At 40.8% G+C, this 13,914-nt stretch overlaps 1 protein-coding gene across 2 annotated transcripts in view; it reads left to right on the forward strand.

Moving 5' to 3' along the window:
* Positions 1–6,980, forward strand: part of CUL4B (cullin 4B) — a 31,056-nt gene extending 24,076 nt beyond the window's left edge. The window contains exons 13-20 of one of the 2 annotated variants that reach the window (XM_033137053.1): positions 138–248; positions 677–762; positions 1,370–1,477; positions 2,460–2,573; positions 3,415–3,520; positions 3,595–3,767; positions 5,318–5,470; positions 5,908–6,980. In XM_033137053.1, coding sequence (XP_032992944.1) covers positions 138–248; positions 677–762; positions 1,370–1,477; positions 2,460–2,573; positions 3,415–3,520; positions 3,595–3,767; positions 5,318–5,470; positions 5,908–6,003 — 947 coding nt within the window. In that variant the 3' untranslated portion in view covers positions 6,004–6,980. The remainder of the gene's footprint in view (positions 1–137; positions 249–676; positions 763–1,369; positions 1,478–2,459; positions 2,574–3,414; positions 3,521–3,594; positions 3,768–5,317; positions 5,471–5,907) is intronic. The other variant, XM_033137054.1, reaches the window with a different exon arrangement.
* Positions 6,981–13,914: the final 6,934 nt, after the last annotated feature.

Raw genomic sequence — 13,914 nt, forward strand, 5'->3', positions numbered from 1 at the left:
AGCCCCTACACCTGTTTGGAATGAGGGGAGCTTCAGGGTTCCCCTTTGGAGACCACGGGTTGCTAATCCTTAACGCAAGATGAAATGGTTGCAACATGTACTTGGAAAGAAGCTTTAAATCTACTTCTCTTCTACAGGAAAAGATGTTTTTGAGGCCTTTTACAAAAAAGATTTAGCAAAGCGGCTATTAGTTGGCAAAAGTGCATCAGTTGATGCTGAAAAATCTATGCTTTCCAAGCTCAAACATGGTAAGGTTTTTTTTGTTTTATACTCTGCTAAGTTTTTTTGTGTATACTTCTCATAGGAAACCCCCAAAGTATGTTTTTGTACAATTAGTCACTTGCGTATTCTTTAGCCGTTGTGATGTGCACACCTTTTTCCTGCACAGAGCATATTCCTGTATAGAAAAAAAGTCATGTGTGAAGGATTCCTGAAAGACAGTGTCACTGCTGCTTTACTAGGACAGAGTAGTGAGGGAACACCAGTGGAACCAATTTGCAGCAGTGGCCACCAAACCAGCCACTCCTGAGCAGCACTGCAATGCTGCCCTAATCTTCAACTTGAACTGAAACAGAAAATATATATCTGCTGTCTTGTTAATGATGCACTTTTAGTCACTTGTTGACAGTGACAAAATTCCTAACTGCAACTTCAATACACAACTGTCCTTTTCTAGAATGTGGAGCTGCTTTCACCAGTAAACTTGAAGGAATGTTTAAAGACATGGAGCTTTCTAAAGACATCATGATACAGTTTAAGCAGGTATTGGGTACAAAGTGGCCATCCTTATTTCATCATTATCCACTTGTGTTCAGTTACATCTGAAAAGACCATTGCAAGGACTCCCTCTTGCTTTGCTTTCTCACAACACGCATACCTGCCTCTCATAGAATTGTAGAGATGGAAGGGGCACAAGGGTCATCTAGTCCAACCCCCCTGTAATCCAGGAATCTTTTGCCCAATGTGGGACTCGAATGCACAATCCTGGGATTAAGAGTCTCATGCTCTACCAACTGAACTACTCATACTTTAGTTCCATCAACACATTTTGGCTTCTGCATGCCAAATTTGTAATGCTGTTAAGGATTTTTGTTTTTGTTTGGAGCTAGTATGATGTAGCCCTAGATAAGGAAATTCAGCTTGAAATATCTGGGTTTCAATTTCATGAAATTTACAGGGTGACCTATGCCCAGTTTCCATCTCTGTAAGTTTCAAGGTGATTGAGTGGGGAGGTGGGAGTTGATTTCTGCCACTCTGAGCTCCTTGGAGAAAGGATAGGATCTAAATATGGAGTGGGCGAATGACTAAAAATGCCTGTAGCTTGTGTGTAGTTCTGTATGGCAATTCTGTTCATTTGATTCTGTCGTAGTATATGCAAAATCAGAACGTACCTGGTAACATTGAACTCACCGTGAACATCTTGACTATGGGTTATTGGCCAACCTATGTGCCGATGGAGGTGCACTTGCCACCAGAGGTAAGATAGCTGAACAACACTTGCAAAATGAAAGAAATTTATTACCCTTCTTTGACGCTGATGACTATAAAATACTGATTAAAATTAAACATTAGTTACCTAATAATTAGGGATGCGGGTGACGCTGTGGTCTAAACCACTGACCCTAGGGCTTGTCGATCAGAAAGTTACCGGTTCGAATCGCCGTGACGGGGTGAGCTCCTGTTGTTCGGTCCCAGCTCCTGCCCACCTAGCAGTTCGAAAGCACATCAAAGTGCAAGTAGATAAATAGGTACCACTCTGGTGGGAAGGTAAACAGTGTTTCTGTGCGCTGCTCTGGTTTGCCAGAAGCGGCTTAGTCATGCTGACCACATGGCCCAGAAGCTGTCTGCAGACAAACGCCGGCTCCCTTAACCTATAGAGCGAGATAAGTGCTGCAACCCTAGAGTCGTCTGTGACTGGACCTAATGGTCAGGGGTACCTTTACATTTACCTAATAATTAGAAAAGTGGAAGGTGGCCAAGAAACGTCTGAGATTGCATCAAGCTTTAAATTGGATATTTTGAGGGGTGATTATTTAAATTAAATAGGTTAAGTAAGTAATTTGGGAACTTCTCCCTTTGTAACAGCAAAAATAAATATACAAAACTTCAAGAAGAGTTGAAGCTTCTTGCACTTTTTTTTTAAAGTACATTCAAAAAATGTTGGGGTAGAGGTGACTTTATTAAATAATTCTCTTAAGAAGCTGGGGCACAATAAATATTCACTTAGTTGAAACTAGCAGTCTTCAATTGAAGATTAGAAACTAATTCTAATCTTAAACCCTTTTGGTTGTAAAATGCTTGTATTAAAATGACTTAAGTATAAAGTTTCATGGTACAAATCTAATAGTGATAGAGCCTTTTCAAATAAGCAGTCAAAAAGTAGAGGGGGGACGGGGGCAGAAATAAGGAAATAGTAGTTGATCATTTCAACTTTAAGCTCATATTTCTCTTCTCTTCAGATGGTGAAACTGCAAGAGATATTCAAGACATTTTATCTAGGAAAGCACAGTGGCAGAAAACTTCAGTGGCAATCAACATTAGGACACTGTGTACTCAAAGCAGAATTTAAAGAGGTAATGTTTTCTTACCAGTATAGTGTTAATCACTCATTGAAGACATTTAGTAAATGTGGAATGTAACAGGTCTTTTTAAGTGATCAATCCCATTTTTAAAAAAATTGGTCTCTGGCTTTTGTTCCGCTTTATTGAACCATTTCTGTCTTATTTCATTTAATGTGATTTCGTTTCTTCATCAGTTCTGCCACCAACATCCTGTGCCATCACTTGGATGAAATGCCCATCTTTTGGTGAATACCCACAAGAACAAGGCTTTCCATGATCCATCAAAAGTATTCAATTAGGGTCATTCCCCCCCCCCCCAAATATAAATAAATATATTTGTGGGGGGGTTGAACCCTTGATGAGCATAGACTTGTGTTGGTTTCCAAGTTGTAAAAGGACTTTATAGGTTGAAACCAGCACTTTGAATTGGGCCTGGAAACACGGAAACATTAGGAAGATCTACAAACAGAATAGCTGGAGAATCGGGGAAACTGTCCTAACGAGGGTTTGCTCAGTATAGATTTTAGCATTGTTAATTCATTGTTAATTCATTGTTAATTCTGCAATTTCACAACCACATTCATAGCCAATCCTAAACTGGTCTAAGTGTTTCAGATACATAGTTAAGGAAGGCAAACCATAGTTACACATTATGTCTTCATAGGGCAGAAGTATTCTGCTATAAAGACAACACAGTTGTCATGTGGATAATATTTCCTTTTCTGCAGAATGGATGTTATTTCTGCAAGCTGTAGAACGTCCCTCTGCATGCATAAAGAACGATAATTAAATAAATTTCTTCAGTTTTCTAAGGAAATGCAGAAATGTTCTTATCATTCTTTTTTTCTGACAGGGAAAAAAAGAGCTGCAGGTCTCATTATTCCAGACTTTAGTGCTGCTTATGTTTAATGAAGGTGAAGAATTCAGTTTAGAGGAGATAAAACAAGCTACTGGAATAGGTTAGTATTGGATGTTCCTTGTGGTTTCTGAGTACTAGTGACTAAAAAACTAAACCCTCTCCTTTCTATTCTAGAGGATGGAGAGCTCCGACGAACCCTCCAGTCATTAGCCTGTGGCAAGGCCAGAGTGCTAACAAAAAGCCCCAAAGGCAAAGATGTGGAAGATGGTGACAAATTTACCTGCAATGATGACTTCAGGCATAAGCTATTCAGGATAAAAATCAATCAGATCCAGATGAAAGAAACGGTACCTGTTGTGTCCCAACCCCTCCAGATTACTGTCATGTTTTCTGGTCGCCTGATCAGTTGCCTAAACCACCCAGAAGCAGATCAGTGGTAGCTATGTTGACTCCAGTTTCCATTTATGTGGCTGGAGTCATCAGTAGCAATTTGATATGCCAGAGGGGGAGGGGTTACACAAACCTCTTTTCTGAGGTTGGGGCATCAAGACACTTGCTCTTGATTCACTACAAACGAAAGCTGTCTTTTACATTAAATTAGATTTTCATTTTCCTAGCGTTTGGCAAAACATCTATTTACATTGCATGCTAACTGGTTGAATTATTTATGGCCACCAGTTCCTTGCTGGGTTAGCTATGGCTTATTCTTATACAGTAGCACCCTGGCTTACGTTACCCTCGGGTAACATAAACTTCGGGTTGCAAAAGTGACAAACCCGTAAGTGTTTCGCTGCACGTGCATGTGCAGAAGCTTTCCCTCTGGTTGCGGAAACCTCAGGATCTGACTGGAGCTCTGGAACTGATCCCATCTGCAACTGGAGGTACCACTGTACTGGTTTATTTCCATTTCCTTCCTGCTGCCAAACACCCTCTAAAAGATGACCAGGAAGAGGGTGGAAATCATGTTTCGTTGCAAATGTTCAAATTAGAGCTTCCTCTGAGCCACCAGATCTCAGACCCCATGCAGTTTTTCAGTTGCTGTTGATGTTACAAGATGTGTATCCTTCTCATTGACACTGCCCGCCCCCCCCCAGCAAAAACACTTAATATTTATTTAATGCAAAAAATAATAATGCAGCTTTTCCATTTAAAAACAAAAACAAACAGGAAAGTGATTTTAAAAAGCTATAAAAGTCATAAAACACTAAAACTTCATTTGAATCAATGTAGTGGTAGTCAACAGTTTGGATGACTTTAAAGAAGGGTTAGACAAATTATTGGAGGAAAAAGTTATCAATGGCTACTAGTAATGATGGCCGTGTACCTGCTCCAGTATTATAGAGAGGATGCCACTGAACACCTGATGTTGGACTACGAATGGCCAAGGGCTGTTGTGCTCATGCCCTGCTATAAGCTTCTCGGTGGTGTCCAGTTCACCACTGCAAGAACAGATTGCTGGGTCAGCTAGACCTTTGGTCTGATCTAGCAGGACTCCAGTTTGTTCTTAGCCAGATATACAATAATCAGCCTTTAAATACTATTGCAAAGACCTGAACAAATAACAGCTTTTCAAACTGGTGCTTAAAATGCACGATTGTAGGCACATTCAGTTATGGGAAAGGTATTTCAAAGGCAGGATTCTCCTCCTTAGAGATCCTAATTATTAGTCATTGTAGAAGCAGGTGACTTAGAATACAAAGGTATATTTAGGATATTCAGGTTTAGGGGGCTGGCCTTTCTTATTGGAAGTACTACCTCATGGAACACCAATGTAATTTCATCCACCCATCCCAAATTAATGGCTGATTTAAATTAATCCATTCACTTTAGAGTTGACATAGTTAGAACTTTTTTCTTTTCTGATATGCTTTCTTTTCCAAATGTCCTCCTCCTGCAGGTAGAAGAACAAGCAAGCACTACAGAGAGGGTCTTTCAGGATCGTCAGTACCAAATTGATGCTGCAATTGTGAGAATCATGAAAATGCGCAAGACTCTGAGCCACAATCTCCTCGTGTCTGAAGTATACAACCAGCTTAAATTCCCAGTAAAGGTAGAGTATGAGTATTCTTGCTTAAACTATTGGCAGCAAAATTAGTCCTGCAAATTCTCCGCTTGTTACAGAACTTTCAAATGAAAAATAGTTTTGTTTTTGAGAATGTCCAGTGTAGCAAAACCAGATGATTTAGTCAGCAAATGATAAAGAATTCCAATATAGGATTAGCTAGGAAGGCTGTGAGCTTTCAGCACTCAAAACATATGCCTATATGATATGTGTTGTCAGAATAGGAAGATTTTGTAGATGCAGTAAAGTGCATGTCCAAAGTCCACCTGGGTTGTGAATCTTAATTTCTTTCTGTTTATAAACAGAATTGAGGAATTGAGTTGAACCAGTACACTAATATGTAAAAACTGAATGATCATTATATACATATTTTAATACTAACATGATTAAAAAATGGTTGCTCACTTCCTGAATTGCTTTCACAGCCCGCTGACCTTAAGAAGAGAATAGAGTCGTTGATTGACAGAGACTACATGGAAAGAGACAAGGAGAACCCGAACCAGTATAACTACATTGCATAAACACACAATGGGCCTTTCTTTCTTTCCTTTTCTGCACACTTGATGTTCTACTTGGTTGCTGATGGATAAGCAAACCTGTTGATCCCATTAAATTAACTTTTTCTACTACCAGTGGCTGAATGGAAGCAACGTAAGGGGTGGGGGTGGGGTATAGTAGAATGGGCATTTCAATTGATTTTCACATGCCCATTTTGGTATTTACATTTTCAGAAGAATGCTGTTGAACTCTTCGCGTGATATTCGGTATGGTGTGCAGAAAACTGTATGGAAGTATCTGGTCTTTGGTCTAAAGGGAAGCCCTTTTTAAGGGTTTAATAATAAACAGCAAAAGTATTGATTTCGCTATCACTCTGAATAACAAAGGCCAATCTCATGTTCACCCAAGTTTTTATTTCTGTTGGAAATAAAATTACACTCCTGTGAATGCATTTGTAAGGCTGATACTATTCGTTATTGTGGCACCCCATGCTTGGATTGTGCTACCGTGAAAGTGCAGAGGTTAAAACTACTGATGCTCCTTTTGCTCGTTGCCTTCAAACAAATAAAAAACATTATTAATGTATTTTAGTAATAGTAAAATACATTTTTTTTAGTATTGCAAAGAAGAAAATGTTAACACTGTATACTCAGAAATTAATAATACCACAGTTGTTGGTTTGGGATTCCCTCTTGTCTTTACACAAGCACTACAAGAACAAAAAGCAGGGGGTTTCACCCTTTGCAGAATCTTATGTCGCTTCCTATTGGGCCAGGAATCTAGATTGGTTTTTTGTAGATATGCATCTAATGTCAGCTGCATTGTGACTTGAATCAATCTGCCAGGCTTCCCAGGCTCTCCTTAACTGTATAGCTGCAAAGAATCTAGAAAGCTAGTCCTCTCCAAACATTGCACAACCCTCAGAAGATACGAGGAAGTTGGGAAAGGCAACAAGGGCATTGAAGCCTCTTGCTGACTTTGGAACAACCTTCACCCCCCCCCCCAAAAAAACCTTTTATACCCTCGAATGGGTCGTCATTAGCTTGGCTGCCGGGGGGGGGGGATAATCATATCCTCAACCTTGTATTGTGTGTTGTGTTGTTTTTTGAAGCTCAACTTTTCTGAATGTTGCTTTTAAATTAGTTTTTGTTCTCATGGTTTCTCTTCAGGCTTCTGTTGGAGTGCTCCTGTTTAACAAAAGCTGAGCAATTCTATACTGAGCGTGACACAGTATTGATAAGAGTTACAGCTCACTAGAGCTGACTTCCCCGAAGCTCCCCACAACTACTTAAGCCAGAAAATCTTTTGATGGCTTATCTTTAGACTTTGTCAGGAAATTCACATAGATATTTAGTCATCTATCTCCATTCTGCCCTGGTCAACTAGGGAAGGGCAGTGCTTGCAGCAAAACAGACCAATTTCAAGTACGAGAGCTTGCCATTTACAGAGTAATATTGCTAGATCAAGTGAGGTTGGGAAATCTTGGGGAGACGGTAACTAAGAATTCATCACAGCATGTACTTTTCAAGATTGTTCTGCATCAACTGCAGAATGCCTCTTCGGCTGTTGCCATCCTTGATCCACTTATATGTGATGTTTCTCAGAAGTGTCCCCCAGAATGAGCATTATTTATAGAAAATAAATAGAATAAATAGAAAATAAACTTAGGAGGAGTTCACAATGGGGATGAAAGCTGTTGTACAATTTTGTTTGCCTGATAAAAATAAATTTGTGATTTGAATGCCTTTTGGGGAAGGAAATAATTCCTTTTAAAAGCTGAATTTCAACTAGAGCAAACTCTTATCTGGGGTAAGTTCTTTGGAAACTGCACCTTAATTCTATTCTGAAATGTGCCCACAATTGTGATTGTGATCCATTCAATTGTCATATTTCTGCAAAAAACATTTCCCAGAAGCAGTGTGTTAAAATATGAACAAATAAGAAAACTAACAGAGTCTACTTGTGTTGGCACTGGTGGAAACAAACTATGACTTTTTCACATTCCCCCCCCCCCCAATGAGCATTACTAAATTACTAAATCACTTATCTTCCTGTGATTGATGTTGAGCTATGGCAAAAAACTACTTTCCAGCCATATACTCCAGCAACTTTTTTCTTTTTCTTGTTATTTGCTGGAATCATGTGCCTGCTATATTGAGCCATAAAGATACTTATAATAGATATATATAAATACATTTTCTTGCAGTGGGGTTAGACTGCAACCCAAACAGTATGTCTGGCCAGACATTTCAGATCTTCCTCTGTTGCGTGCAGTTCAAAGCAGTTGCATTTCTTTTAAAAACTGCAAATTTATTCTGACAAATGTTTTTGTTTGGGGGATTTGTTAAAAAAAAAAACCTTTATACCCAGCAAAATGATTTATTTTTTCTTTCTTTCTGATTTAAATACATTTTAAAGAAAACCGTGACCATTTTGTTTCAAAACTAATGGCAAATGTGTTGTAAAGATGGTTTTGTTCTCTAGCTTACAAAAAGGTGCCAAAGTATATATGGTAAACTTTTTTTAAAAAGTAGAATTTTAAAAAAACTTATGTTAGCTATGGTTTTACCTTCCTGATCTCTTTCAGATGCTTATTTTCTGTTTGTGTGTATATATGTGTGTCCTGGTCTTTTAACTTTTCCAAAGCAGAGCGAGCATCTGTCCTAACTTTCTTTTTAAGACAAAATGTTTTTGGTTTTGTGCATTCTTAAAGTATCACTTTCATTTTTAATGAACTCATATAGTTGAGCATTTCCTCCTTTTAAACACATTTTAAAGTTCTAAGAGTACAGCAGCATTCAAAAATGTAATATACTTTTTGTATAAAGAAGTTCTTCAGAAGAATACCTTTGCAGTTGGGTGGTGGGAGGAGGCAGACATTTGTGGGAGGGAGAAATAACCTGTTCAAAAAAAAAAAAGGTTCTACATACACAGGTCTGCAAATGGGGCATGCCAGCATTGCATTCTTCAGTGCAAAAAAGAGTGAAAATTTCAAAGTCAGTGGATAGGTACAGGGAGTCTTTCCTTTGGTAAATAATGTAAATATGTGTCCTTTAAAAAGAGTGAGTCTGTTATCTAGGTATTTTGTGTCATTTAATAAATAATAAACAGTTTTGTGTTGCTAAACTCTTCATTTTGTCATGTGGTATGGAATGTGTGCCATGTACATTTGGGAGTGTGAAGTGTGTTTTCTCTTGACCGCTTACAAATTCTTGGTTGGAGGGGTTTCTCTTTTCCAATTCCTGGCTATTAGATTCCTGGAGGCGTTGATTGCATACATGAACTGTGGTCTTATTTTGTTTTTAATATCAGATGTCATTATGCCTAAAAGAAATAGTTCTGGTTTCTTAGAGAACGTAGTTTTAAACATTTTCTTTAGTTTGTTGTAAACTGTATCCCAAAATTCCTTAATCCTGTCACTGCCTCTTGTGTGGTTGAACAGAGGATGCTTGCCACTTCACTGCCCCCCCCCCCCCACTTATGTGCAGGAGAAATTAACAGAAACCACCAGCAGCAGTCTTTTGTGACACTGGCTGGCTTGGAGTATTGAGGTCACAGAGCTGAACAAAGCCCAGCAGCTTGGTAATCATCCTGAAAGGCAGACCTTGCCTCCTAAGAGGATCAAGTCGATTGGAAAGCCGTTCTGAAAGACACTTCAACTTCTGATGAGTTTCAGTATAGCCATGAATCACAAATTCTAGAGGGAATAAAATGACCGCAGGCAACTAGCTACAACCCATTGGTGGTTCTAGTCCTTTTACATGGTTAATGGCCGTGGCACAGTACTGCATGCAATGAAGTCACAAAGTCTCACCTTGTCATTTTCCTATTTGCAGGGGATGAGCCTTGGTCCTTCCATTGCAAGGGAAATTGTTCAGTGATCAGAGTAAATGCCTTTCATGCTGGAAGCCCTGAGTTCAGTCTCCGGGTAGTGCTAGGAAAACTCCCTTAATGAAACCCTGGAGAACATTGCTAGATAAAATAATTAGTCTGCCTTGCCAGCTTCCTATGCTCCTAAGGGTTTGCTCCTGTGACATCTGCTTATATGTGTGTGTGTGTGTGTGTGTGTGTGTATTCCTATAGTATGTGAACTCAAACGTAGTTCACAATGGATGAAAAGGAGCCACAAAATCACCATGGTAGCAGTTTCAGTAAATCATAGTAGCCAAAAAAAAAAAAAAATAGAAGAGACTATATTTAAAAGTGTGATGAGATAAGATTGTATTGGACTGCAGTGTGGTGATGGAGCCAAGTGAAGGAGAAACTGCAACACTGGAGTGCCACAACAGAGAAGGCTCTGTTATCCATCATACCTTAGGCAGTAACTCTGATGGTATATAGCCTGCAGAGAGCCCACACAGGCCTGCAAGGTTGCATTTGGCCTGTGGGCCTGTGGTTCCCCACCCTGGTGTAGGAGTATAGGAAACTGCCAGCCCTTAAGATCCTCATGAGGAGTTATCTCTTTATTGTCAAAAGTACACTTACAAGTTAGGGAAAGGCAAGTCTATCAGTAGCATGTCTGTCAGTTACTTCTAGGTGTACACCCAGTGAGGCAGTTTCTACAACAGAGGCCCTGCCCCTGTTCTCAGCTTATGTATCTTTCCCCCCCCCATCCCGCCCCCAAAAGCTGCACGCAAGCTTCTGCTCCTCCCACTTCAATCCTCTTCTGGTCCTGGGAGAGAGTGGAGCAGGAGAGGTTAAGAAATTTGCTTCAGGATGAGAACAGAAATTGTGTGGCGGCAGCGGGAGGCCGCATTAGCTAAAGTGGTACCTCAGGTTAAGAACAGTTTCAGGTTAAGAACGGACCTCCAGAACGAATTAAGTACGTAACCAGAGGTACCATGTACATGGGCACTTGGGGTGTTAGGGGAGGGATAGTAGCTCTGGTTGGGGGGGGAACAGTGTGCTCCTTCCAGGGTAGCTTGTCCACCTTTGGTCACCACCCTGCACTCAGGTCCAGGGGCAGAGGAAGCCTCTTGGCTGCCTAGGGTGGCAAATGCCGCACGGAGCCACCCCCCTGGGGGCAGGGCATCCTGACACGTGCGTCGTGACGGACTGCGCATGTGCAGCCCATCCATGCCGGCGCTGCTGCTCCCACGGCGACCGAGCGAGCCGCCGAGTGAGCAGCGGCTCGTGGGGCTGCCCCAGCCATCCGTAAAGCAGCACAGACAGGGTGCCGGGCAGCGGGGCTCGGCTTGGGGAGTGGCGGGAGGGGCCGCCGAGTGTCACCCCCCCTCCCCTGGAACCTGGGGCGCCCTGCCCCCATCACCCCTCCCTTGCTACGCCACTGCTCAGGTCTCACCTATGGCTCCTAGAAACTGTCAGCATGCAACAGCAGCCATAGCTCAGGAATGTGTGCCAAGGAGCCAGATAAAAAGGCTTCAGGAAGGACCACAAACCAGCAAGCGTCTCTACCCCACCACACCTCTGCCTCTGATTACTTACTGTCTCCATGCCTACAGCCTCACATTCACGAAGCATGGTTAGACACTGACCACCAGTGGCGAAGAAGAGAATATCGGAGGCATATAATCCCATAGCCGCCTTTGACTGGACTTAACCATCCAGGGAGTCTTTTACCTTTTTACCCTTTTTACAGAGCTGATTCACTGTGGAGCAGCCAGTGTTAGGAGCATCCTATCTGGGGAAGTTAGAATTTCAGCTACAGTACAGTTCCACATGATTATTATATTATATTATATTATATTATATTATATTATATTATATTATATTATTATATAAATTTTATTACTATCCCTAGATGCTACCAATCAAGCCTGGTATGGATAATTCTTTATACTTCTGCAATGCATTTCTGAGCCTGCTGGCCCCCAAATAAGAATTCAATGGACTTTACAAATATGTGTGTTTAGGATTGCTGCTTTCATATGCTTGGTGTAAACTGCATGGATCTCAGCTGGACTTACTCAGTAAACATGCATAAAATTGGACTTTATCTTTTATGTAAGTACTGTATTATCACCACGAAGGTGGTTCCAACAAACTGGAAGTTTCCCTTTGTCTCTACCTTGGTCTTCCATCTGTGAAAGTAGGATCGTGATACTCCAACGAAGAGAAAATATAGATGAAAGATTTTGAACACTTTTAAGTACTGTATATAATGGTTGATTTATATGAGCATCTTCTCTTTTTTACTGTCATGGTGGCTGTTTACTCCCAAATGTAATAAATGTGTTTCATAATATCAGCCTGAATTCCTAGGTATCCAAATAAATGCCAGAGTGCATCCTAAAGCAAAAAATTGTTACTTAAAATGACAGCATATTTGTTACTGCGTAAAAGCACAAAAATAAAGGCCCATTGTCTGTCCACTTAGGAATTCAGGTTTCACATAAACTGCTTTTTTGTATATATCTCTCTCTCCTGATCTGCTAAGGGTGTGAAAGTGCCCAAGCCCATCAGCAGCGCTACCGACCTTTACATTTCAAATACTGTACTGTATACAAAACATACACTGCAAACATACACACACGTGCACACATACAAGAAGCACTTTCTCGAGATGTGTGTGGCAAACTCTGCATCCTGAAATCTTATTTTTGCTGTTGTTGATGCCTGATCTCTTGTTACCCCCACTCAACATCAGCCCCTTTATTTGCAATTATTACAAAAGCTGCATGTGACGGGACAGTGGGCGGTGGGATGTGTCTTAGCATTTTCTCTCCGTGGTTTGCTTGGTTTAATTGTTTGGTTGACTTTCTTTCAAAACACCGCTGCCGGTTCTTGTTATGACCGTGCTGTTTAGGCTTACCATGTTAGCCATACTCGGGAGAATCACTCAGATTATATAAATAGTGCGAATTACTCAGGTACCACAAATAGACCCATCCCTGTGTGAGCATACACATACATGCATTATGGCTCTGGGAATGTCATGGGATAGCCTTGGTGAAACTCCCAGAGCTAACAGCCTTCTGGCTCACATAGGGGGTGTGTTAGCAGTTCTGGGGATTCCTGACTTTGCCTCATTTTACCTTTGCATGCGGACCCCCTGGAACTGAACCCTCGTGTAAGTGGCAGGCCCTCTGTATGTGCATGCCTGTGTGGGTTGACAAAGCCTTGTGGCCTGTCATATAGATATGTACATATTGTGCATGTGTGTACACGCTTGCGGGCTTCTGGTAGGCATCTGGTTAGCCACTGAGAGAACAGAATGCTGGCCTAGATGGGCCTTTGGCCTGATCCAGCAGATTTCTTCAGACACATACACACACGGAAGTGAATGCAGGTATGAATAACTCTTGCCACCCACCCATCAAGGTTGTCCCTGAGTGAACCCTCATGCCCCCAGGGGAGGACTTTGGTAATATGACACCCTGAGTAAGGACAAAATCTGGCGCACGCCTGTTAATTATTATTTTCACAATAATTCATTTTGGCGCAGTTGCTTTTAAAATGGATATTCTCAATACTGTATTGTCATCATTTTGCATCCCTTCGGCTTGGTGCTCTGTGAGGGAGGCACCACCTTAAAACCGGTGCTGGATGCATCCTTAATAAACTTTTTAGTTTTTAATATGTCTGAAGACTGTTGTTTCTGTTGTAAGCACAGCTAACCCTCTGGAAATTCACAAAACAGCTCTGAATGACAGATGTCCTGGCCTTGGTAAGCCACAGATAGTGTGATTAAACACACACACAGAGAGAGAGAGAGAGAGAGAGCACATATACACACACCTCATCTCTTTAAGTCTACAACTCATATGTAGATGTTGATGCACTTTAATCTCCCGTTCTATTATTTTTTCAAAGATTAGAATTGCTTTTAACTGGGTTTTTTTGTGTGTATACTTTTTAGTATCTCTTGCAAACCACTTGGTTTTACTACAGTCAAGTGATATACAGATTTTGTTAAATAAATGAGGTTAGGTGTATTTACTATGCCTATAATATTTCTTTTGCCTAACCTAAGA

The sequence above is a fragment of the Lacerta agilis genome, chromosome Z, assembly GCF_009819535.1.
Source record: "Lacerta agilis isolate rLacAgi1 chromosome Z, rLacAgi1.pri, whole genome shotgun sequence".
In the NCBI taxonomy this organism is placed as follows: Eukaryota; Metazoa; Chordata; class Lepidosauria; order Squamata; family Lacertidae; genus Lacerta; species Lacerta agilis.